This window comes from Dipteris shenzhenensis, chromosome 18 (assembly GCF_047967505.1).
Source record: "Dipteris shenzhenensis isolate YYH24624 ecotype China chromosome 18, Dip_SZ_1.0, whole genome shotgun sequence".
Lineage (NCBI taxonomy): Eukaryota > Viridiplantae > Streptophyta > Polypodiopsida > Gleicheniales > Dipteridaceae > Dipteris > Dipteris shenzhenensis.
In genome coordinates this window covers 55180430-55205850 of record NC_141613.1, presented here as the reverse complement: position 1 = coordinate 55205850, position 25421 = coordinate 55180430, and the positions used below count along the sequence as shown (strand labels likewise).

The window sequence follows — 25421 nt, the reverse complement described above, 5'->3', positions numbered from 1 at the left end:
ATGTCTTGGGAGAAGTACCAATTCGGTGACAATAGCCAAGAAGCAAACGCCATGTCTCTTTCCAGCAGTTAGTAAGACCAAACTCATTGCACTCGCTCAGAGGCAAGCATATGCGTATGACCAGATGTATTATCTCCTAGGAGGCTTTGGCGCATTATTAAAATCCCCACAACGAAATGCATTTGCCTCCAAGGATACTAAAGCATACCCTACCAAATTATTGGACTACTATGTGATGATTGCAAAGCATAGACCGAGACAAAATCAAATATTTCTCCGTGCAAAAGATATTGCATTACAATCCATTGACATTCTCGGTCATTGAAAGCCACAACATGCTCAAGAGCATGTTTCACAAGAACTATCACTCCAAAAAAAGAGAGTTCACTCACAAAGAAAATGTCATATTTTGCAAAATGCCCCATCTAATGCTGATTATGCTCCTGTAAGGCCACTATATCAGGCTGCAATCTCTTGACATATGCCCATACAACCTTCCATTTTTGCATGTCATATAACCCCTGTACATTGTAAGTTAAACATTTTATTGGTGCCAACATATTTACATATTTTATTTGTGCCAGCCAAAAGATGAAAACAAACTTAAATGCTTCCTTTGAGCATTAGGGGAGGAGTGTTCAAATTAATGCTCCTTTTTAATGTACTGGTCTTGTGTCACTGTTGGACCAACCAACAGTCGTTTTTGAATTCTGTCATAAAGTTAAGCTCAGCTAGTGGCCAATACAAATTTCGACCTGCCATGTGGCACTGCCACTTCATCAATGGTTGTGGAAACCCTAATTTTGTACTACACAAGTCTAGTTGTGTGAAGTCTTGTGTGTTGTTTTCACACATTTTGTACATGCTGTCCCTCTCTGAATTGTGACAGAAAGGGAATGAAAGTAGGCTGATTTTTCCATTTGCAATGGTACTCAGCTGATGCTATGCATACATCCCTTCTGGTTGTTGAATTCAGCTGAAGCTATGCATCACGTCTGGCTTTGCCGTAAATGCCAAAAAGTGCACCATTTGGTGCAGGGATGTGGGCTGTTTAGGGTAGGAGGTCCAGCCTCCAGCAGGACCTTTGAGAATTTTCCACCAGCAGGACCAACTGGCCAACAATGTCAGTTGTTGGTCAGGCAGCAAAACCAAGCAAGCAAGGTTGGCCTGGTTCAAGACCATGCCTGACCTGATTCGACCAGGTAGAGTTGCTTGAAGCTGATCTGAAGGGAGGGGCTGAAGGGCATCGTTCCGACCCTAAGGTTATAAGAACCCATGTTGCATCAGCTCTTCAGCCACGCAGCAAGCAAAGGGGTGCTCTCACCTTAGATATCAACTTGGGCTCTTAACATTTATTCAGTTATTGGTTGCCATATCTTACGGTCTACTTCAGATCTAAGTGTGGACATTCATATATGCTTGTGTATACATATTGACTAGGATCTACATCTTAGGTCTGATCTCATGATAGATTACTGTGGTTTGGGTATGACATTCCAAGCAAATCCCATTCTCCAACCAGGTATCATAGCCAAGGAGATTCTTCAACAATTTGCAGCTCCGCTGGTATAAAAAATGGCTTGAAAAGAAAAAATGCTATATGGACGCTTGTAAAACAGGAAAAAATGTATTACCGTATGCAGAAACAAGCATCATAGTAGAGAATATCTGCAAAAAACACCTTGAAATGAATTTTGATGACAAAATTGCAATAGAGCCAAAAACTACACATCTTTATATGGAGAATGCCACAAACTATATGGGCTGGGCATATGTTTGTATGGCGGTACAGACTGTACAGAGCCTTTACACACACACACCCCCCCCCCTCTCCCTAAAAAAAAGAAAGGGCTTTACAAACATCCGTGCAAAGTGTCCATTCCCTTAGTTGCTCCTAATATTTCCTAGAACTCCAAGACACTGCACAAAATGCAAAAAGAGTCACACACATAAGAAAGATATACATTGGAAACACTTCACAACTGAAAATCTCCAATTGTGAAGGGATGCATGGACAAGCTCCACTACCAAGATTTGGTGAGCACATGAGAGCAACATTACTTGGCCCTCATGTCAATTGGAGGGAAAAGTGAGCATACAAGTATGAGCAAACACGGAGCAAAGGTGTGTAAATGAAAGGAGTAGGACATTAGGAACCCAACATGGAGCTAGAACCATGAATCCCAGTATCAATAGCCAAAGCCTAGTGAAAGCCCTGATCCATGTAAAGTACAATTCTCGTCCATGTAGGGAATTACAAAATAAATAGTATAGAGCTACAATACAATAAAAATTGATGAAGGGTCAAACCTTCTGACCATTAGGACTCTAGGAATATTACATCTTATTGAGATTCATTTCAATTAATGTACATGCTGGGTGTAACCGGTTCGAGAAGACCAAAATTTTATCTTCAAGAGTTGATTTATTCATGACTTGTCTAGTTTGTGAGCTTTAAGCCATAAACTGCATCGTTGATGGCAAAGTATTGATCAAGCAATAGAAAAACTGTTCTCCTTATATTTGAATTTACAATGTGCCCCAAAACCTAATTTTGGGTCCATTAATGATGATGATAGCTGAATTTACCATGTGCCACCCACCCCCTAGCCCAAGAGGTAGTTTACAGAACTCTCCCTATGGAATTGGGCAAGCCCAAATTCCCAGCAGCTCTACACCTTGATTGCTAAGAGCGGGCATCATCTGCCATATTGTTTGTAATGCATAATATACAAGGCTATTACAAGTAGATGTTCAAAAACGATGGTTTCCAATATAGTGCTTTAATGAGCCACTTTACAGCCAAGGATTTTGGAGTGGCAATACACATACCTGGCCTTTATGCTTTGTCAAAGTAATGTCAAAGCCCATATTTACATCTTCAGATGTCAGTTCCTTCTTCACTGTCTCCGCCTTGGGCTGCCCGCATTAGAGAGAAAACAGTAAGAATGACTAAGGGTTTGGATTAAACAGGAAAAAACAAGAGTCATTAAAAATGCTGGCTCATACCTGGTGAAATTCAACAAGTAGATTATTTTTGGCGAGATACCGCTCTGCAGACAGAGCTGCCATGCAACCTGACCCAGCTGCTGTGACTGCCTGTCTCCACTCTGGGTCCTATGCATACCACGAGATGAAGAAACTGTCAGCATGTAGATTTAATCTAAGTAGAAAAGCTTCAAACAACATACGATATATTAAAGGGGCCACTCATAAGTGCCATACACAAGATCATGGAGCAAACTAAAGGTAACTACTCAAAACTGTCTTTTATCATTTGCTAAACATTTTCTATATTGCAAGAGGGTGTGTGTGTGTGTCTTTGGCCCATCATTACGGCAATCTCTGTATGATGCTTTTCATGAGAATGACTTAGATGTATCTTCTTTAGAGGTGTTTTCCCACTGCTTTTGATTTTTCAGAATAGTCTGTTTTCCAGGCTATTCTCATTGTAAAAAGTTTTTCTTATTATAAATTCAGTGGTTTCACAAAAAAAAAAGTGTGTATTTGGCACATTATTTCTACCATGCTCCAACCTTTTCACTTGTTTCTCGCTTGTTTTTCACTCTCCCTTTATTGGATTGGAAGTTTGATTGGGAGCTTCCTGGTTAGTCTTCCTTTTCATTTGTGGATCTTTTTGCCAAGAAGGCTTACCATTTATTGCTTCCATGGCCTTGGATTCACGACCACGGAAATCACTTTTGGCATCTGTTTAAGTCTTCTTCTTGGTGGAAGGTTTCTCTTCGGCGCATCTCAAGCAGTAAGCTACCTCTTAAGCAACGAGTTTCCTTATGGCGCTGTTTGGTGGGATCTTTGCTGGCTGCCAGGTGAGAATTGCTTCTTTGGCATGGCATACTTGTTCTCATCCATGGGAGATTGTGTTGTATCTACTTTGGATCTGTCCTCTTGCTCGTGATTTTCTTTCCAGATTGACAACGGGTCTTTGTGCTCATTTTCCTTGGATTTCGTTAGGCAAGCAGTTTTGGTTGTTTGGTAGATACACTCCTATGCTAGAATCTAGATTATGTTCACTTCTTCTCCTGGTGTCACTATTGGACTCTTTGGTCGTGCTCATACCCTTTCACTATATGAGCACGCTTTGGTGGATGTTTTTCCCTATTTCGATCATCCTTGTATCAGCCTCTCTAGGATGCTCACTCTCTTGGAGACCTTCCTTTGGCCCAATCAGAAGCGTTTTATTATTGCTTCTAGTTTTGAGTAGTAGCAGTTCCACTTTGGACAACTATGAAAGTACATTCTTCTAAATGAAGCATCTACTTTACCAAAACAAAAAAGAAACTCTCTCTATATATATATGTGTGTGTGTGTGTGTGTGTGTGTGTGTGTGTGTGTAGCTTGGTAGTGGGTTGTCAAGGACATGGACTATGACCCGTTCAGTGAGACAGGGATGCCCTCTTAGCTCCCTACTATGTGCCATTGCTACTCATCCGTTATTGTTGCATATGGACCATCTTGCAGATATAGGACAGCTTCATGGCTTGCAAATTCCAGGGGCACAGCCGTTTCTTGCACAGGCATATGTTGATGATTCGTATTTCATGCCTAGGAATTCTCAAAGTGACCTCTCTCATTTGATGCATACTTTGAATGATTTTGGCATAGCTGCTGGACTGCATATCAACTTTCAGAAATCGACTCTTCTAGCATTGAAAGAAGCTGATTGGCATGCACTTCTCTGGCCAGGTCACATTATTTCTCCCCATACCATTGTGAGGCATTTAGAGTATCCCATTGCCTGGAATATTACCCCTCAACAACAGCTTAAATGGGTGCTTCAAAAGATTAACAAGAAGCTGGAATACTGGCACTTGTCAACTTGGCCTCTACATGTTCGACTTCGGATAGTCCAGTCTATCATTATGGCATATGTGCAATCTTCACTGGTCTTTTAAGCATTGGCTTCCTATATGTCCCAGGCTATGGAGATATTTTGGAAAAGCAAATCTCACAAAAAGGCTTTGCGACTACTTCCCATGCAGTCTGTTTGTTCTCCTAAGACTCATGGCAGACTGAATATTCTTAATCTTCAGTTTCATATGTTGGCAAGAAAGAGCACTATGATTGCTGATTTCTTTCAGCAAAAACAGCCATGGGCTATTATGCTAGCAGCTATGTGTGGAAACATGAAGTCTCATGCATATGGGCATTGGATTACAGATCACGGGGAAGCAGTCATGACCACATTTCAGGGGAAAATTCCTGGCTGTCCTATCTCTACTGCTTTTATTCATGACTGGAAGAGAATCCTCTCTTATGCTAAATGGTCAGGTGCTTCCTCCCATCATGGTAACTCCCTTCGTTTGGAAAGCATCCATTGGAGCAAGGTGTTTGAATCTCCTCTTGCTTTACAGGCACCAATTAAAGCATATAATCTTATGAAATTGGGCATAAGACTAGTCGGAGATGTGGTGGATCAACATGGTTATGTGCTCTCATTTCCACAAGCTTGCAGGACATTCCCCTTGGGCCTGCATCATAGGCCCATTTGGAGAATACTTACAACTATGTTGCAGCCATTTGTTCCTGTTCCTCCGTTATTTGTTCAGGACAGATTACTGGACTGGAATCTGATTTCCTTGTCTCCTGCTATCTCTTCACTTTCACTGCATAATTTGACATCTTCGATGGTCTACAGATTTCTTCTTCCACCGCCATGGATTGATAAGCATGCCAACACTCTTTGGAATTTGGATAAGCCTTTATCTTACAGTCGGGTTCAGTACAATTTCTTCCTGATGTCTCTTCCTCCCCTCTTCCTACTGCTCCGACAGATGGCTCTTTCGCTTTCTCTGCTTCAGCCCCCCCTTCTGCCTCTGCTCCTCCTGCACGTGTCTTCTTTCCGCGGAAGCGTGGTGGTTTGCCTCCCTCCACTTTGGTTAAATCGGCAAAGCTGGATATCACGGATGGTCCTTCGTCTTCCCTTCAACTGGACCTCTTCGCCAACTGTGTTTTGCTTCTGTCACAGATGTTCCTTCATCAGGTTCACCGCTTGTTTATTCTTTGGATTCTGCCCTTCTGGCTTTCGGTCTTCGACAGGCTCAGCAGCTTGGGGTCTGTCTCTACTTTATGGATAGGGTTTTATCTGCAACTCAACTTCGTTGTTGGGCTGAAGTTGCAATGGGCCAGTATTACCTTTCCTCCTTTGTCTTCCTAGGCAAAGGTTTTTATTATGCTCATTGCTCTTCAACTGATGTGGTGGAGCGACTTGTCAGTCGTGCTCGTATTCGTGGGGCTGGTTTCTTTGCTTATGTGATGCCCTGGGATCCACTTTTTGATCCGTCTGCCTCTCTTCTAACTCACTATCCCGTCTAGATTACCCTCAAAGCATTGCCTCTGCCTCTTCTTCAGCATCTTCCTACTCTTGCAGTGCTTTTGGGGAGACGTCTACATGTTCCGAGACACGAGTTTTTGCAGGCTACTCGGGATGTTCGCCTTTGTATTTTATGGGATATGATGCAGCCCGTGTCCTCTACTCTGGATCTTGATTTGGGATTTGCCCATCCGATGTGCATCAGACTGCATTTTGCCTCTTTTCCTACAGCATGTTATTGGTGCCGGCAGGTTGGTCATTTTGCACGTGCTTGCCCTTCTACTTCCATGCCCGCTCCTCCTGCTCCTTCCACTGTGAAGGTTACTCTTCCTTTTCCTCCGGTTTCTACTAAGGCTTTACTGGATAAGCCTTCTTTTATTGCTCCAAAGCATTACTGGAGGAAGGTAGAAAAATCACAGGCCAATCTTTCTCTTGTCGAAGAAGTTCAGGATCTGACTCCGAGCATCATTAGCCTCCTCCTCAGGATATGGGCGTGCCCCTTGCAGAGGGGATCATACAGGATGTTGCACATGCTTTTTCTCAGGTTGATCCTCGAAGTGAAGCTGAAATGCTGAGTCCTGCTTTATCAGATGCAGCTCTTTCATCGGAGGATACAGATGTTGATCTAGCTCCTTTGCCTTTGATGCCTATGCCAGAGTCTTTTTCTGTTCAGGATGTAGATGTGCCATTTTCATTGGATTCTTTTCATCCCATGTTACAATAGGTTTTTGACCCTGTCATTCAAAAATTTCGGGTGCTGGGCTATATTAAGAAGAATCACAAGGGCAAAAAACAACTTGCTTTTATTGATGGTGTGGTTTCTACACTACATTAATTTTTACAAAGCAATAATCTGAAGCTGGAGGATGTTGTGTTTGATCCTCCTCCAGCTTGATATGTAACTTTTTACTTGGCTGCTTCATGACTTTTGCTCTGAGGCTTTACTTGTAAATTTTTCCTTTATACTTATTGGTGGGTGTTTACCTCTTTTGGGGTCCCACACATTAAATATAAGATTTCACCCCCAAAAAAAAAATGTGAGTGTGTGTGTGTCTTTACATACACATACATACATACATACTTGTTTGTGGCTTACCCAAAGATAACCATAACAGAGTCACAGTGAAACATGCTTCCAGGGACTGAAATGTTTCGCCAGAACGGCTGAAATAAGGCATCTACAATACGTGCAAAACCTTGACATGCTATAAAACTGTTGTGCAGCTCATTTAACTGTTGGATATCATAGCCAAAGAGTGTGTGAGATGTGTTGTGTGATGTCTTGTACTAGGAGATCTAGTAGTGGTTTGATGTGTGAGTGCCATATGTCACCATGGGACTTATCCCATATACACTTGGTGCTAGTATGTGAGTGTGTTCACTTGTCTCATTTGATGATGATGATGATGGCGAATAAATGAGCCTTTCATCATGTTTACATTTGAATATCACTTCTTCTCTCCCTAGCCTATCTCTCTCTCTCTCTCACCCTAACACGGTATCAGAGCAGGTCAGCCCTGCCCTAACTCGCCCTTTAACATCATCATCTTCTCCAGCCTAACCCTAATTCTGCTCAGCTCCTTCTTGTGCAGGCGCCTCTAGCTGTCTCTTCCTCTCAGCTCATTTCCGCCTCATTCTACCACCTCCATAGCCAACCGCCTCTCCATTTCTTGCTGCCTCCATTCACGAGCTCTTGGAGGTCTAGGCGTCCTTGACAGCCTGCTGGTTGACCCTTCCTTCAGGACACATCTGCACGTGTGGAGGTTTTCAACCCCAAAAAGAGCCTTTTATTGCTGCTGCTGTGTAGTCGACCACCTGACAGCATTCTCTGCAGTACTTCGAGGCCTTTGAAGGCATTTTCGAGCAGCTTCTTGGCTTCCAGCATATCTACTACATCAGCCGCCTTTCACATAGGCAACATGCATTTGCACTTCGAAGTACCCTGGTAAGCCGTTTTGAGGATTCCAGACCTGCTGCAGCACTCAGTTCTACATTTCGGGGCATATACTTGCTGCTTTTTAATTCGGGTTCACTTTTGGAGCACCAGTTTGCTATTGTGTTTTGAAGCCCGAGACCAGCCCAGTCCTTTGCTGGTTCTTCATCTCAGGTTGCTGCCCGCCTTCACGAAGGCCTTTGCCATCATGACTTTGCTGTCTTCTAGTTCCTTGCTCATGGAGAAGTTCGAGGGGGAAGGCTTTCCCACATGACAAACCAAGATGCAACTGCTCCTGATGCGTGAAGGAGTTTGGGGTGTTGAGGACGACAAAGTTGATGCACTTGATCTGTGACAACACAAGCTTTGGAAGCAGCAGAATGCAAAAGCCATTGCCCTCATTGGTCTGTGCTTGGCCAACTCTCTCATCCATCATGTGGACTTCAAGTCAACTGCTAAGGAGATTTGGGAGACGTTATTTGGTAATAAAATCACCAACTCCAAAGTATTTATGAAGCTCAAGTTCTATGATTTGAAAATGGAAGAGAGTGATGAGTTGAGTGATCATCTAGCTTTCAATCTCTTGTTCAACAACTCTCAAGTTTGAAAAGCACGCCTGATGATGAAGATATGGATGGCCTTATGAAGAGTATGCACGGGACACTACGCCTTGCCACTACCACGTTTGATGATATGGTGGCTCTACTCATTGAGAAGGACCATCGTAACAAAGAAGCCATGCTTGCCTCTCTTGGTGATCAAGCATTTGCTTCCACAAGCACATGGAAGACCAACAAGAATATTATTTGCAGGTTTTGCAAGAGGAAATGACATATTGAGGCTCATTGCTTCAAGAAGAAGGAACAGCAACAAGAGAAGCACCATGCTAGTCTTCTTGCTGAAGAACATGCCGAACTTGAAGAGACCCTTGAGGAGATGCATGCAGCCACAGGTGAGGTTCACGGCCTCTCTCTCGAGGAGCCATATGACTCGGATGGGCTTTCTAGGCCCTATATGCTATGTGTTTTTGCGATGAGTCAATAAAGGTTCTGAGCCTAGAGTTGTCCCTCTAAAATGAATGTCTTTGGAGTCAATAAGAGGTACTCTACACTGAGTTGTCTCCCAAAAATGATTGTATGGATTTTGACCTTGGTATGATGGTATTGACTACCCAATTCAGAGTAAGGGGGGGTGACGAGTGATGGTCTACCCTTACCGGTCACAAGCTAATTGAGAAGTCACTATCACACGAGAGGTGTTGGATAGTTGGACTTGCTCTTTGTAGGATTGCGGTGGAGGGGGGATCGATCTACTCCTTGCGTGTTGAGTCTCATACTCTTTGCTCTGAAGGGGGGTGTTGGAGATATCATAGCCAAAGAGAGTGTGGGTTGCACTAGGAGGTCTAGTAGTGGTTTGATGTGTGAGTTCCATGTATCACCATGTGACTTATCCCATATGCACTCAGTGCTAGTATGTGTGTATGTGTAACCTATAAAGGCTAATACTTCACTTCTCTCATTTGATGATGATGATGCATGAATGAGAGCCTTTCATGGTGTTAACATTTGAGTATCACTTCTTCTCGCCCTAGCCTCTCTCTCTCTCACTCTCACCATGTTTCTAACATTCACTCCTCCTTTTTTGTTGTTTGTTGCTCCATCCTCTCCCTAGCTGGTCACTTCTTCTTGCTCTACTCCCTTGGAGCTTGCAAAGCCCCTTTTTCATCAGCAACTTGGTTGGCAGATCTCCCAACAGATTGACTAGCAGATGAACCAAGTGGTTGCCCATGCGTCTCAAGACAAAGGCAAGTATCATGTATCCCAACATGGGGATCACTCGGACAGACAAGATGCCTTCTCAACACCACATGGAGGTCTTAAGGAAGATGCTTGCCATCCCTCTAGCTTTCATCCTTTCATGTCATTTCCCATGAAGTAGTAGGCACCCTACTATGGAGAAAAATTTGGCCATGATGGCGCACTCTTTGCACCTTTGCAAATGGAGCCCTCTATTTTGGCCCAACCCACTCGTGTACCTCTATTGAGTGTGCTCATGAGAACCATTGCCCTCATTACCACACCATCTAGCATGCTTTAAGAGGCAATGGATCCACGTCCAAATTCACAACATTGGAAGAAGAACGAATCCTATGATGTGCTCCTCATCCTATTTGGGATAAGAGTGAAAATAACATTTTGCTCATTTGCTGTAGGAGTGTCTTCCTTAAATTTGTATACTGTGAGCATATCTTGGATATCCTTTGCAATTATTTTGGCCATCCCTAAAGCCATGAGCATCATCCCTCCCAAGGTTAACATAATGGTGGAATTGCATGTCATCCCAAACGTCCTCAAGTAGAGCATGATATGATGTAAAGCATGTCATCGATGCCAAGTTGGTGCTGTCGGTACTATTGCCCTCTTGAAATGCATAACCTCCCATTTGATGCTTAGGTTACAATGTGCGGCTGTAAGTACTTACTTGCAACAAGAGAGGTGCAAGCGCTCTGGCATGCATTTGCAAGAGTACGCCCATACTTGGTGGCACCATATGCAAGACTCTCCGCATAGAGCGACCACATGGGAGTAATTTAAGGGGTTGATGGTCATCACTTTTGTGTCTCCTCTCATCTTGAGTAAAATTTTATGCATTGACACACACACTGGGATTTCTCGAGGCTTTTCCTCTTCATGCACACATATCAAAGAAGGGAAAGTTGCTACAATTCATTCAAGGATTGCACCCCTCCGTGGCATCTATGTGAGGGCCTGTGAACCCTAGACCATCAAGCAAGCTACCACGCTTGTGGAGGCATTTGACATGCTAACAAGTACAAGTAGACTATGGGTAGTGCGCATGGGAATGAGAGGAGCCCGGCATAACAGAATGGCATGACATAAAGGCTGCAAAAGCCCTTATGCGAGGCCTTAGAGGCACCCCTAAAACACGAAGGAAAGTCTAATGCTACAGCAGAAAAATGTAGTATCAAACAGCATACTAGAGCCATCATGGACAGCAAAAGAGGGTAAACTTAAGTGTGGTGAGAAATGGACTCCCGAGCACAAGGAAGTATGCGAAATGCGAAACTCTAGGACACCCAAACTTAGCATGATCATAGAGTTGGCTGATGAGGAGTTGGCCGATTCTTTTGAGACCCTTGGTGTGAGCCACGTGAAAAAAAATGGACCAATAGATCCATGACAAAATCCAAGTTGACGTTGGAAATGGCCTTGAGTTTCCTTTTGACCCTAGTGGTACTACAATGCATGAAGAGCATGCCGAGCACACACACGATGTTCAAATACAATTGTTGAGCACCACATTGCTACATCACTCCATGTACAAAATGATGCGGATAGAAATGTCCCTAAAAATGTAAACCCCCAAACGAGGAGAGCTCAGGGGCTTGATACCTCACGATGTATTGGGATAGATGCATCAGTAGGGGATTGGATGAGGCTGCCATGTGTGCAGCAAGATGGCTGCTACACGGACAGCAGGCAGAAATCCTCTTTGATGGTTATTTTTGGGCAGCCTCAAGGGCCACCCTGGCCAGCAGCAAATAGACCCTTGGTAAGGGCACATGGGCTGGAGCAAAAGGAAGCAAGATGGGGCCAGCAGAAGAACCAATCTGTTGCTTCTTTGCAGGCCTATAAAGTCTGCCCATTTGCAACCCTGATTACTAGCCCTGCTCCCCACCTGGCAGCCATTGTACACGCTGCATGATGACCTTCTGTACCGGACCAAGTGCCCGCTGCTACTGAGACGTCTGCAGCTGCTGTACAGTCCTTATTCGGATCCGCCCACCAGGTATTCTCTCTTTCTGCCACCCATGGGACCCATTGCAAGGGCACTTGTATTCTAGGAGTTCCTACCTGCAGGTCACATGTCAGGGTGAGGAGCAGAGGGATCAAGGGATCTCCACCAACATTTGTTGCAGGGCAGAAGTCCTAGACATCTACAGCACACCTTGGTGCAGACCTACACACTGTAGGAGAGCATAAGGGGGTGCAACGGAGGGGGCTTGTTCTGCAGAGAGCTTATGAGCGGATTTTGTAGGAGTGCTCCACCTAGAGCAGCCACTGAAGTTTCATAGGAGACAAGTGGTGATCTAGGAGTCGTCTACAGCAAACAGTGCCCAAGTTTAGTGCCCTACCTCAGCGGTTGTTTGCTGAACGTTGTTGCCACATTCCTTGGTATGAGACTGGCAGGCTAGTTAGGCAGTTAGTACAATAGTACTAGACCTATCTAGGGTTAGTACACTTAGGACATTTAGTCCTAAGTTAGGCCTACTTTATAGGCCACACTTGTACTTTCATCATTAATCCATTCTTGCAAGTACTCTTCCTCCTTCCATTGAACTCACTCCTTCACTCTACAATGGTATTAGAGCACCTTGTTCTTGATCCAGCCTACTCCCCTCTTGCTTGCACAGCTGCAACACTTCCAACAACTCCGGGCAGCTTCGGCTTGCAGAATCCGATCGCCATTTGCAGCTCCAGCTTGACTAGCAGATCCGTATAGGCGCCTTCAGTAGCCGTACAATCCTGCAACAACCCACCGCCTCTTTCTTTTTGTTTGCTGCCACGTGCTGTTGCATGGCACTGCCATTAGTGCCATTCCCGTGAACTATTGCTTGGGGCTCTGTCCATAGATCCATATGGCAGCGCTTCCGTCTCTACGACTTTGCGCTTCTGTCCATACAGTCCATATGACTGTAAGGACCTACATTCTCGCATAGATCCATACATTTCGATTGATACTACGCCTGCCCATTCACTTGTGCATGAGCTTTCTGACAATCCAACTGTAGATCTGTATTTGATGTACAGTCCGTACAACTGTACTGATTTTGCAATTTGCAGCTCTGGAGAATGCAGTGCACATTGGACAAGTACATCTGCATTTGTGATTTCCTCGGATTTGCCCTCAATTTAGACATTTGCTCCTTGAAAATTTAGCGCTTTTGCTCTAATTCTTCTCACATTTGCTCTTGTGCCTTTGGGGTTCTTTATTTAGGTACCCACAGTGCAAATCGCTCGCTTTTGAAGACATATATCCTTGAATTAGTGGTTAGACAGAGTTTCCTTGAATGGAGTTTTACAGGCCCGAGTTTTGCAGGCTAGACTTTTGCAGCCAGACATTTGCAGGCCAGCATTTGCAATCAACCTTTGTGGGCAGATTAGTGCATTCAGCTCAGATTTGAGCAGCCATTTAGGGCAATCACATATGCACACATTTGCTGTCATTTCTGACTAACATTTGTAGATATTGCAGTCAGATTTGTGGGCAACAAGCTCATTTGCAATGATAGCCTTGCGGCATTGGCATTTGCTTTTGTGCCTAGCACATTATTTATTTGGGGATTTTGCAATCCCAAGTAACGATTTTCTTGGGATGATTTCAGCCGAGGATAAGCTCAATGGGACCAACTATCCCATGTGGTCGCACATGGTGTACCAGTTGTTAGTTGCCAAAAACCTTTGGGGTATTGTTTCAGGAACATATGTGAGACCGGTGTCTCTGGCACATGGCGCCACTACACCCACTACCTCAGGTGTTGGTATCGTTGCTACATCTGAATCATTTACCACTGCTGCCACAGTGCCTCGTACTCAGGATCAGATCTGATGGGATGGGAGAGATGCACAAGTACATGCCTTGATTGCCTTGGCAGTGAAGAGTATTTAGGCCAAAAGAAATGTCCTTCTAGGGCAGCAAGAGTAACAGCCTGTGCATGAACACTATGGCACACAATCATTCATCACTTTCCTTCATTACTTTAGCTCAAACAAAGACTATGACACATAAACAATCATTCATCAATAGATACCCATCACAAAGGTATTCACTATAGTCACACATAGTTGGACAAGATGGCATTTACTTATGAGAAGCAGGCTTTGAAGTAATACATTCCTGAGTCTCTTATGCTAATCTTGCAGTTGATCATGAGAAACTTCCTGGAAATCACCTGTAAATCTCCAGCAGCAAAAACACCCTCAACAGACGTTTCAGCTCCACCATTTTTAACCACAACATAACCTGCAGAATCAAGCTCTACTTGCCCTTCCAGAAGCTGGCTGTTGGGTTTATGCCCTATTCCATAAAACAAACCCCTGACATTCAAGGTCCTTTCTTCGTCAGTCCTTGTGTCAACAACAATGACACCAGCCATTTGATCTTTGCTGTTGCTTGCTATATCCACTGTCTCTGTATTAAAATGGACCGTCACATTAGGATTATCCAGAACCCTGAGAAACAGAGAGACAACAGAACTTAGACAAAACTCAAAAAACTCCCCTCAAGATTATAGAATAAAATTCACAAGCATGATCCCTATTATATGCATGTTGGCAAATAGAATCACTGTATGAGCTGTGAAACTAATGATCGTAAGTTTGTATATATCCTACATAACGCTCAGACTCAAGTTCACTCACCCTTACAAATTTACATATACTACAAAATGCAAAGATAAGAAATGAATGAGGGAGAGAGGTAGAGAGAGAGAGAGAGAGAGAGAGAGAGAGACGTCCTCTAGAGCCCATTATAGCCTATACACCTAAAACACATTTCATACTTACAAGTAATCTGCATGAGTGAAGAGGGTGAGAAAGACAGAGAGTATCATGACATCAAAGAGGGAACCAAGCACAACAAATAGATACCTATCCTGCATTGCTCTAGAGGCTCGCATATGGTCTCTCCGAACCAACAGATGCACATGGGAGGCATACTTTGTCAGATACAGCGCTTCTTCAGCTGCTGTATCACCACCTCCCACAACAGCAAGCTCCTGCCCTTTAAATAGTGGGGAAGCACCATCACAGATGGCACATGCACTGATTCCCCTGCTCCAAAATTCATGTTCCCGTGGTAATCCCAGCCTTTTTGCAGTGGCACCAGTTGCAATAATCAAGCTATGGCACTTGACCTGAAATCATCCATACCAATCACAAACCTAGTCCATATCACAAACCCCAAAGGAACCTAGTCCATATTACAAACCAGAAAGATCGATAAGAAGATGGGAGAAACGTCATTCTCTGGCTCACCTCATGCTCACTGGTCCTTACAGTGAATGGCCTGTTCGTGACATCAATGAATTCTACATCTTCTGTCCGAAGCTCTGCACCCCATCGCTCTGCCTGCTTGCGCATTCTGTCAATAAATCAGCTTGAATAAGATAGTTATTTTCAGAATTGTAAGACAACTGCAACCAAATTGGACTTCACTGGAATGTTAAGTCTTGCACAGGCACTACGCTAAGGCATCCCGTATTCTTTTATAGTTTCTCATACATAAGTGTAGGATGAATATCACCAATAGGTTGCACCTACATACCAAGCTCCTCCCAACATGACAGGGAGAGAAAAGCCAGAACAACTGTTTGCAAGGAAGCACCTCTAACTCATTAAGCTTAAAAGCTGAATGGAAAATTGACCATCACCAACAACTTGGAAAAACAACCTCCCAGCCCCCATAATTTCTGGTTCATTCAACAAATCTATAACGAACAAGACTCTGCAACCAACCTGTCCATTAAGTCAGGACCTGTTATCCCTTCAGGAAAACCAGGGAAGTTTTCCACCTCTGTAGTAGTCATCAATTGGCCACCGGGTACACCACCAGCTTGATAGCCTTCAAAAACGACCGGCTTGAGATTTGCACGGGCTGCATAAATTGCAGCTGTATACCCAGCAGGACCTGATCCTATGATCACCAGGTTCTCCACACCTGCCTTTGGCACTGAAAAACCAGAAGTAAATTTTGGAAAACTTATATAGCGTTATCACCGGCACATTGCTTATCCTTTAAAATATCTAAGTCATGCACGCGCAAACACAGACATGCTCACAGATAGAGAGATACACCGATAGATATATACAAAGATAGGTAGGTAGGCAGGCAGGTAGGTAGATAGACACATGTGTGCAGCGCACGAGCGCGCACTCGCCACCGCATGGGGGGGCGCCCACGCACACATTATATACCTTCATAAGACTATAATATGTCTTATGTTACAGAAAGGGATAAAAAACAAAGACGTTCATCAGAAAAGTGGGGAAAAAGACTAAGCTGAAAAGAAGGGAGCAAAAGACTAAGCATCAGAAAATGGGGAAAAAGAAAAAGCTAAAAAGAAGGGAGAAAACTACTTAGTAGCCAAAGCTCCGCTTATGTTCTCATAGAACATCCAAATGTAACCCGCCATTTAGGTTAAAAAGCCTTTGTACTTTCTCCTACAAACCTGATGCTGACTAAGATATATAAAAAGGGAAGGGGAAAAGAGGGGCAGGGGGAGATTGAATGGTATATCTCAAAAGGCCCTTGTCTTTGGTGGAATCTAGCCAGTCTTTAATATGGTTAAAAGTGGCAAAAATCTAGCAGACAAGTTTATAAAAGCTTTGTGAAGGCTTCATGATGAATTGTATGGTATCCCTATAGCTCTAGCTTAAAACAGAGTATAAAAGAAAACTTATAATCTAGATGAATCAATCAGCACTTTAACTTCATTACTTAACAAACTCTTTGAAGTTCAACCTAGCATCGATATTCAAAAAATGACTAACATCGTCTGCATCTAGTTATAGTGATGCCTCATTGTTGGAAGTATAGGGTCAATGCCCCACCTATAAGCCCCCAAATGTGGAGAGCTACATATGACTCTGGGTACATCGATCAGTAGGGGGAAGGGATGAGGCTTGCCATGTGGGAAGCAAGATGGCCGCCACATAGGCAGCAAAACAGATTCCCTCTCATGTTATTATTTTGGAGCAGCACAATGGGCCACCCTGGTCAGCATTGAGGGCTGCCTGTATGCCCACATTTAGGGTAGGCTGTGCCCAACCATGAAACCATACATGAGATCTTGGGGCTGGTGCAGGACCAGCAGAGCAGCAGCATCTAATGAGGGGCTGGGGCCATTTATAGGCCTGGTCCCAGGTCGGCAGCACAGCAGCACAGGTTGGCCAGAAGAGGCTGCATACAGTCTGCAACAGGCAAATGACAGCAACAACTGGTCAAGGCAATAGAGAGGCAACAGGCCTGTCAACAGGCCTGTGGAGTAGACAAACTACGGTGAAAGACTGGTCGGCCAGTTCCAGCTCTATACATATGCTTTCTTTCTTTCTTTTTTTCAGAAAAAGGAAACTTCTAGTAATGCTTGAAATGCACCGTACAACTCAGCTTCCAAAAGGAGATAAGGATGGTAAGTACAAAGAGAAACAGCTGGCTGTTAGAAAGAACCAGCCTGTTTCCTAGAGACCTTAGCTCATTGGCTAGGGAACAATAAGGGTTGTGGCCTATACATCCAGCAGATGTCTCCTACGGAAAGGGTGTAAAAGAAGCCTGCAGGCCAAGCCTTGCAGAATAGCTCCTGCCTTTCAACAGTCGCTCTCCCAAATGGCACGCAAGGAAAATATGATGTCCTGCAAATGGGAACGAGGGTAGCCGTCGGAGTGATGCGTTATCCTCCCATCGCCTCACTACGCCACATAACCCAAATGTTCCAGGCAGTAATGCTGGACATTGTCTCCCAAACACTATCCTCTGGTGAAGGCATAGGGCTAACACAAGATTATCACATGTTGTTCATACGGAAGCTAGTTTCCAAGTTGCAATCAAACTTACTATCTCGGTTACTAACAATACTAGCTAGTAGACCATACAGCTTGAAAACACTTTCGACAGACATTCTTGCCAACTCTTAAGGGTATTCAATTTTTCCTAGTTGGAATAGAATGAGCCATCTTAGTCAATGTATCAACTATGACCCACACAGAAGCATGACTTATATGTGTTCTTGGTAAATCAACCTTAAAATTCATAGAGATACTTTCCCTTACTTGTAGTAGAGTAGCTTGTGGAAGTCAACAATAGCACAAAAAATGGTAGTGAAGAGGCAAAACTAGATGTACATAGATTGCAATACGAACTGCAACGAGAGTACATAATAACAACCCTAGGACTAAGATTAAGACTAAGGCCTAGAAGTCATACGCTGACTAAGGTGACCGAATGCTCCAAGATAACTAGTGTTGGAATATGATATACCTAGATGAATCCAGGAACATTCCCAAACTCATCCTCTAAAAACACAACATAGTGCAGTTTCAATCTCACGACAGTCAATCATAAGATTAAAAATCATAAACTCCACCACGCATAGCAGGGACTAGCTACTATGACATCCCCACTGACGTCATCAGCGCCCAACAGTGGGTGTAGACCATAGTATAAAAGTATGCTCTCACATACAAATCCACACACCCACACATACTTGGGCATCCATTTATACAAAGTCTTCGTACTGAGTTTCTATTGACACTCCGGAGATGAAGGGCAAACTCAACCATGACGAAGGCTAGCACTAAAGGAGAAGGCTAATAAAAAAGTAGTCCAAATCTCTTCATTCAAGCTACAACTGCTTGTGAAGTCTAAACGATTTCATTTAAGTCTCTCCCAAACGAGCATCTAAAAATCTAGCTGATAGGGCAACTCACCATTTAAGATAGAAAGAATTATCGCAATACCAGCAAGCCGCAACTTGGACGAAAACTTCACAAGGTGAAATTTGCATGTCCGCTAATACGACAGAAGCATATACCTAGATGAATCCAAGAACATTCCCAAACTCATCCTCTAAAAACACAACATAGTGCAGTTTCAATCTCATGAGAGTCACTCATAAGATTAAAAACCATAAACTCCATCACGCATAGCAGGGACTAACTACTATGACATCCCCACTGACGTCATCAGCACCCAACAGTGGGTGTAGACAATAGTATAAAAGTATGCTCTTACACATACAAATCCATACACCCACACATACTTGAGCATCCATTTATACAAAGTCTTCATACTGAGTTTCTGTCGGCACTTCGGAGGTGAAGGGCAAACTCAGCCATGATGAAGGCTAGCACTAAAGGAGAAGGCTAATCAAAAAGTAGTCCAAATCTCTTCATTCAAGCTACAACTGCTTGTGAAGTCTAAATAATTTCATTTTAGTCTCTCCCAAACGAGCATCTAAATCTAAATCTAGCTGATAGGGCAACGCACCATTTAAGATAGAAAGAATTATCGCAATACCAACAAGCCGCAACTTGGACGAAAACTTCACAAGGTGAAATTTGCATGTCCGCTAATACGGCAGAAGCATATACCTAGATGAAACCAGGAACATTCCCAAACTCATCCTCTAAAAACACAACATAGTGTAGTTTCAATCTCACGAGAGTCACTCATAAGATTAAAAACCATAAACTCCATCACGCATAGTAGGGACTAGCTACTATGACATTCCCACTGACGTCATCAGCGCCCAACAGTGGGTGTAGACCATAGTATAAAAGTATGCTCTCACACATACAAATCCACACACCCACACATACTTGAGCATCCATTTATACAAAGTCTTCGTACTGAGTTTCTGTCGGCACTCCGGAGGTGAAGGGCAAACTCAGCGCCCAACAGTGGGTGTAGACCATAGTATAAAAGTATGCTCTCACACATACAAATCCACACACCCACACATACTTGAGCATCCATTTATACAAAGTCTTCGTACTGAGTTTCTGTCGGCACTCCGGAGGTGAAGGGCAAACTCAACCATGACGTGTTGGAATATGAAGCCAAAGTGAGTCAAAAATGTGTGTTCTAGGTGGTCTAGGTGGTGTTTTATAGTCTAGTGAGTCCTAGACGTGCCACGTGTCATATTGGGAGATATCCCATAGACATTGTGACTTTCTAGAGTCTAGTGTCACACTATATAGTGTTGTACTTGTCTATTGTCTTTTACAACAGTCAACATCAAGCTATCAATACATTGTGAGTATTTTGGTTATTGCTTCCTTTCCATTTTGCCTTTCATTATGCTTTCCATATTTCCATTCCGTTCCTAGCTAGCTACCATGTCTCTTCATATGGTATCAAAGCCTTCCTTCCTAGCCCTTCCTTTCCTCCTTGCTTCTCCATGAGGTAGAGGGTGGCCGGAAAGAGAAGCTGCCCTCTCTTCTCTTGGAGTAGCTCCCCTTTCCTACTCCTCTCCATTGAAGGCTTCATCAACATTGGGATTCTCCTCCAACGTTATCTTCTCCAACTTGAGCTTCTGCCATCTCTCTTCCCTTCCCTTGGTGAGCTCTTCTCCTTCCTTAGCTACAAAGACGTCCTGGAGTGGTGCTATTTCTATTGCTCTCTCTGTGACCTGCGGACGATGTGATGCTTCTATCTAGATCTGGAAGCAAAATCACGACTTTGTGTCTTCAGGAAAGTTGTAGGGGACCTTGAGTACTACAATTTTCGTTTTTACATCATTGCAATCTGAGTTTTCTATGAAAAGATATAGCTTCTGCAAAAAGTGATGAAAATTATTCCTGCGCACGGATTTTGTTCTTCAGTTCACGGGATGATAGTTTCCAGCCTACTATCACTATCTTCATCTCCACCTCCATCTTTTGCTGCTCCAATTGGCGCCCACGAAGCTAAGCTATAGCTGCCCACGCAGCTTCTCTTGCTGCCCACGTAGCTATCCTCTCTGCCTGCCATCTAACTGCGCATGTTGCTTCTAGTTGCTGCTCGCCATCTAGCTGCGCACGCTGCTTCTAGCTGCCCAGGCTGCTGCTCCTGTTGCTCACGCGTCTCCTGTTGCCCACGAAGCTCTATCTTCGCGCCATTCGAGCTCCCACATTGCACACCTCATCTGCCTTCTATAACGGTGTGTAGACTCCACACTAATTTACAGCAAGAAGATAAAGAAAAATGATCTTGATGTGAGGTACGGTTACTTCCCGACTTCTCCGATTACTTCTCTGATTGCCCATGGTGCTAGGCTTGCATATTGAGTGACTCTACTAGTCCTTGTGGCACCTCTAGCCTCTACATTGACTTTTTGGTGACTCTCCATCTTCTATTTTGAGAGTCATGCCATGACCGCTTCCATGTAGCTACCCCATGGACTTCACCAACACATATTTTGGAGCATCCATGCCTAGTGCTCCATCAACATCGTCATCGACTCGCAGGGATGTGCACACATGTGCAGTGGCTACTTGGAGGACATCTCTTACTCCTAAGAGATCTGTTTTTATTATTCCTACAACTTGATGTATTTTGGGATCCTCTGCCCTCGGTAGTCCCCCTAAAATGATATGTAACTGAGTGTTTGGTTGTCATTGAGTCTAAAGGTCCTTTGCCTTGGATAGTCCTCCTAAAAAGATGTATTAGTTTTCCTATTTTGATGTGTGGTTTCCTAACATGTCCTGTTATGAAGCCAAGGGGGGATATACTGTGGGAGCCATGTATTGGCATTGATAGGTCTATATGTTTATCAGGCCTAGCTTGAGAGTTCCAGGATGTTGGTGCATTGGTCTCCTAGACCTCTGAGTTGATCATGCATCCATGCATGATGAGACTCTGAGCCATGCTAGATGAGCTTTCTATGTTATGCTCACTAGCCTCTGAGCCATGCTCACTTGCCTCTAAGATTGTGTGGGAGCCATGTCTAGTTCTAGATCGGCATGCACAATTTTGATGACCGTCATTGTCATGTTCTGTTATTGGTTCCATTCCAGTAGTCTCTCACCTTGCCTTCATGGGGGGGTGTTGGAATATGAAGCCAAAGTGAGTCAAAAATGTGTGTTCTAGGTGGTCTAGGTGGTGTTTTATAGTCTAGTGAGTCCTAAACGTGCCACGTGTCATATTGGGAGATATCCCATAGACATTGTGACTTTCTAGAGTCTAGTGTCACACTATATAGTGTTGTACTTATCTATTGTCTATTACAACAGTCAACATCAAGCTATCAATACATTGTGAGTATTTTGGTTATTGCCTTGCACTTTGTAAATGCATCACCTATACTTTCCTTTATAATATCTCAACTGAATATCAAACGCTTGCAGCCCATCTTGCCTTTCAACTCAAGCTGATTGCACAACCACATGATACTTTTTTGGACAAAGATAACTTCAAACTTAACACCACACAAATAGTGCCTCCACGCTTTCAAAGCATGGGCCATAACATAGAGTTCTTTCTCATATGCTAAATAATTTGTCTAAGCTGGGTCTAGTTTCTTGCTTTCAAAAGCCACCGGTCGGATCAACATGGCTCCCACAGCTCTATTACTTGCATCAGTTTCAAGGACAAAAAGTTTATTAGGATCAACTACTTTCAATGCTGGAACAGTTTCTACCAATTGTTTGATAAGCTAAAAACTTTTTTCAGCTTCCTTAGTCTGGGCAAATGTACTTTCCTTTTCCTCAAGCTAGTTTGTCATAGATACTAGAACCTTAGTGTAATCCTTAACAAGTCTCTACTAGGAGCTTGGGAGACCAAGGAATATTTGCAGCTCTTCTAGGGCAACTAGACTAGGCCACTTTAGAATAGCTTTAACTTTCTTTTGATCCATACGTATACATCCTTCGGAGATTATATGACACAAGTACTTGACTTTGTTATAAAAGAAGTTATAATTGGACTTTTTGGCATACAACTTATGCTGTCTGAGCAACTCAAAGACTAATTCCAAATACTCTTGCTTAGTCTTAGAATGAGTTGTGTACAATGCCATGCATGCTCTTGTGCATTATTCGTAACACATGTCATGCACCTGTGCACTTTTGCATTCCTTTTTTAAATCATTTCATAGGAGCATGCATGAAATGAATTGTATGTGTCACCGTGTGTTATATGCACATTCTCAGTTGTAGCTTTTAGGGTATAATAGTCCACTATCACAGACATGTTATCCATTCAAGAATCAATAAGCGTGTGTACAACCCAAGTTACACTGACACATGATCTTGTGGCTTGCCTTCGTGTAGTTTGTAACCTTCTGCACAAACAAGTTGTTTGCAAGATGGCTTCAACTCACAGTTTCGCTAGCTCTAAATGCAAGGATGGTGCTGAGTTGAAAGCTACTAAACTAGGCGTTTCGAGAAAGAAAGAAGAAAGAAAGAAAGAAAGTCTATTAATGTCCACTGGAGACCAAAAGGTCTATGGGACAACAAGAAACCCTCTAGTACATCTGCTTTAGGAAGGGCACATGGCAGCTCCCAAGGAGTGCAAAAAGCAACCCATATTATTTTAGAGTACCTACATGATATTCTGGAAGAGTAAACAGCCACACATCAGTTTAAGACAAAGAGTCTTTTGGTTTTGATTTAAACTCTCTGATTAGTGCTACGCCTTCACAGTAAACTGCCCATTTTCCATGCTTTTTGGTAGCCCTGACTTTAGCTAATTCAGTTGCCTTAATCTTGAGTTCAGCTTGTGTAAGCTCCTCTGCTATCCATACTTTGGTGCCCTTCAGCTTGTAAGATTGTCGAAGAAGCTTGATCCGCATATCTTTTGACTTCACTGTAAGGATTGCATGACCTCTATAGTCCCAGAGTCCGCTAGAACCTCTAGTAGAGACACATGCCCCAGGTGCATAGCCAACCCCCCACAAAAGCGATCCAAGCTTGAGACCTGAACAAGCTTTATTTTGGATCAACTTCTGAACCTAATGTCAATTCTTTTCTACCAGAAACCTTTGTACTCATCCTCATCCCAAGAAAGGTATACCTAGCCTCTAGCCCTCCAATTAAAAGACCTTGTAAGTACAGAACTTGGTGAGATCAGATCGATAGTGTACAGAATTCTTTCCTACCAGAAACATTTGTATTCATCCTCATCCGAAGTTTGGTATACCTAGCCTCTAGCACTTCAATTAAAAGGCATTATATGTACAGAATTTGGTGAGATCAGATTGGTAGTATAATAAAACCAATACAAGCTCTAGTTGAAACTACTAGTCGATAGCCACCATCGAAACTTACTCTATCAGGCCTTGTCCCTTAGATAGTTCTGAGATCACCAGTAATGAGGACTTCATCCTAAGGTAACTTCTTACTTGGCAGTGTGTACGGACCAAGCTAATTTTCTTAGCTCACGTCGTAGATAAGGGAGCAGAATGCGTCCACATATTTGTAAGATTATAAATATACTTTGATTAACTCCAAACGTCAAAAGGGAATCTTCTAAATCGTCCAGGATGGCGACCAGCGGCTGGCTTTATGCAAACAGCCTGTCTTTTAAAAGCGCTGAATGCTTCTGTACATTACTAGGCTCTCGTAACATGTCAATTGTCCGGCCTTCCTTTATCTCTTTAACCTTAATTATATACGAAATGTAGTGCCGAATGTGAAGGATGTAATGGCATTGGTTTTACCTTGGACCGTTTCTCATAATCTTCATAGTTATAACTGGCGCATTAACGGAAGACATGACTGCAGAGAAAGAGAACAAAGAACGTCTACCTGCATAAGTGCGGATTTCCTCCGTGGCTACAGCTGCCCGGGTAGTGTTTGTGAAACGCCGCGGCTTGGAGTCGATCCACAAAAGACCCACGAGAGCGCGGTGGGAGAGGAAAGATTTCCCCCGGACTCTGGAATTGAAGAAGGGCCCGATGCTGGAGAAAGAGGAGTCGTTAAGCAGGTGGGAGGGCGAGGGCGAGGAGCAAGAGCAGGGACAGGGGCAGTCGGAAGGTCGCGAGAGGCCCCAAGCAGCTGTAGTGGCCGCGCAGGCAGCGGCCATAGCTGCTGTAGAGCAATGACTATGGCTTGTACAACCGCGGCTTTATAGCAAAAGCAGGCGGGCCGTCAAGAAAACCATGATGATGATGAAGAAGAAACAGCGCAAGAGAAAAAAAAAAAAAAGAGCTTGTGGCTGAAACTACAATGAATCTTTTCTCTTTGCGGCTCATTTTATCCACCACCCACATTTCAACTCAACCCAGATGAGAGGCTCTTCCTACCATTCTAAATTAACTCCTTGACAATGTACTTTAAATTTACCAACGTCATCCTAAAGACTAGTCATTAAGGGAAGGTCTTATTAGAACAGAGACAAATTCTCAAGTTCTTATCCCTTAAGCTTACAAAACCTCTAAGAAAGTTAACTTTTTGCCATCGTTCTAGCTTTGATTCCAAAAGTGTCACACAAAAACGTACAACTCGTGCCTTGTGCAATGCTAAATTGTATTGCCAAGCTTAATTATTTGGAGAATTTAGTAACCCAGACCAGCAAAGCTAACTTGACCAATAAAGCATGGGGAGGTGCTTTGACTCTCCTTGAAAGTGTGGCCCAATTTCTTCAACCTAGCAAAATTCT

At 43.4% G+C, this 25421-nt stretch overlaps 1 protein-coding gene across 1 annotated transcript in view; it reads right to left on the bottom strand.

Annotated features, from left to right (window-relative positions):
* NTRC (NADPH-dependent thioredoxin reductase C) overlaps window positions 1-24954 on the bottom strand; it is a 37700-nt gene extending 12746 nt beyond the window's left edge. The window contains exons 1-7 of the mRNA XM_087389653.1: window positions 24569-24954; window positions 15803-16016; window positions 15323-15428; window positions 14936-15201; window positions 14239-14518; window positions 3010-3117; window positions 2833-2919 (exon numbers count right to left, since the gene is read on the bottom strand). Coding sequence (XP_087245779.1) covers window positions 2833-2919; window positions 3010-3117; window positions 14239-14518; window positions 14936-15201; window positions 15323-15428; window positions 15803-16016; window positions 24569-24845 — 1338 coding nt within the window. The 5' untranslated portion in view covers window positions 24846-24954. The remainder of the gene's footprint in view (window positions 1-2832; window positions 2920-3009; window positions 3118-14238; window positions 14519-14935; window positions 15202-15322; window positions 15429-15802; window positions 16017-24568) is intronic.
* Between the last annotated feature and the right edge of the window lie 467 nt (window positions 24955-25421).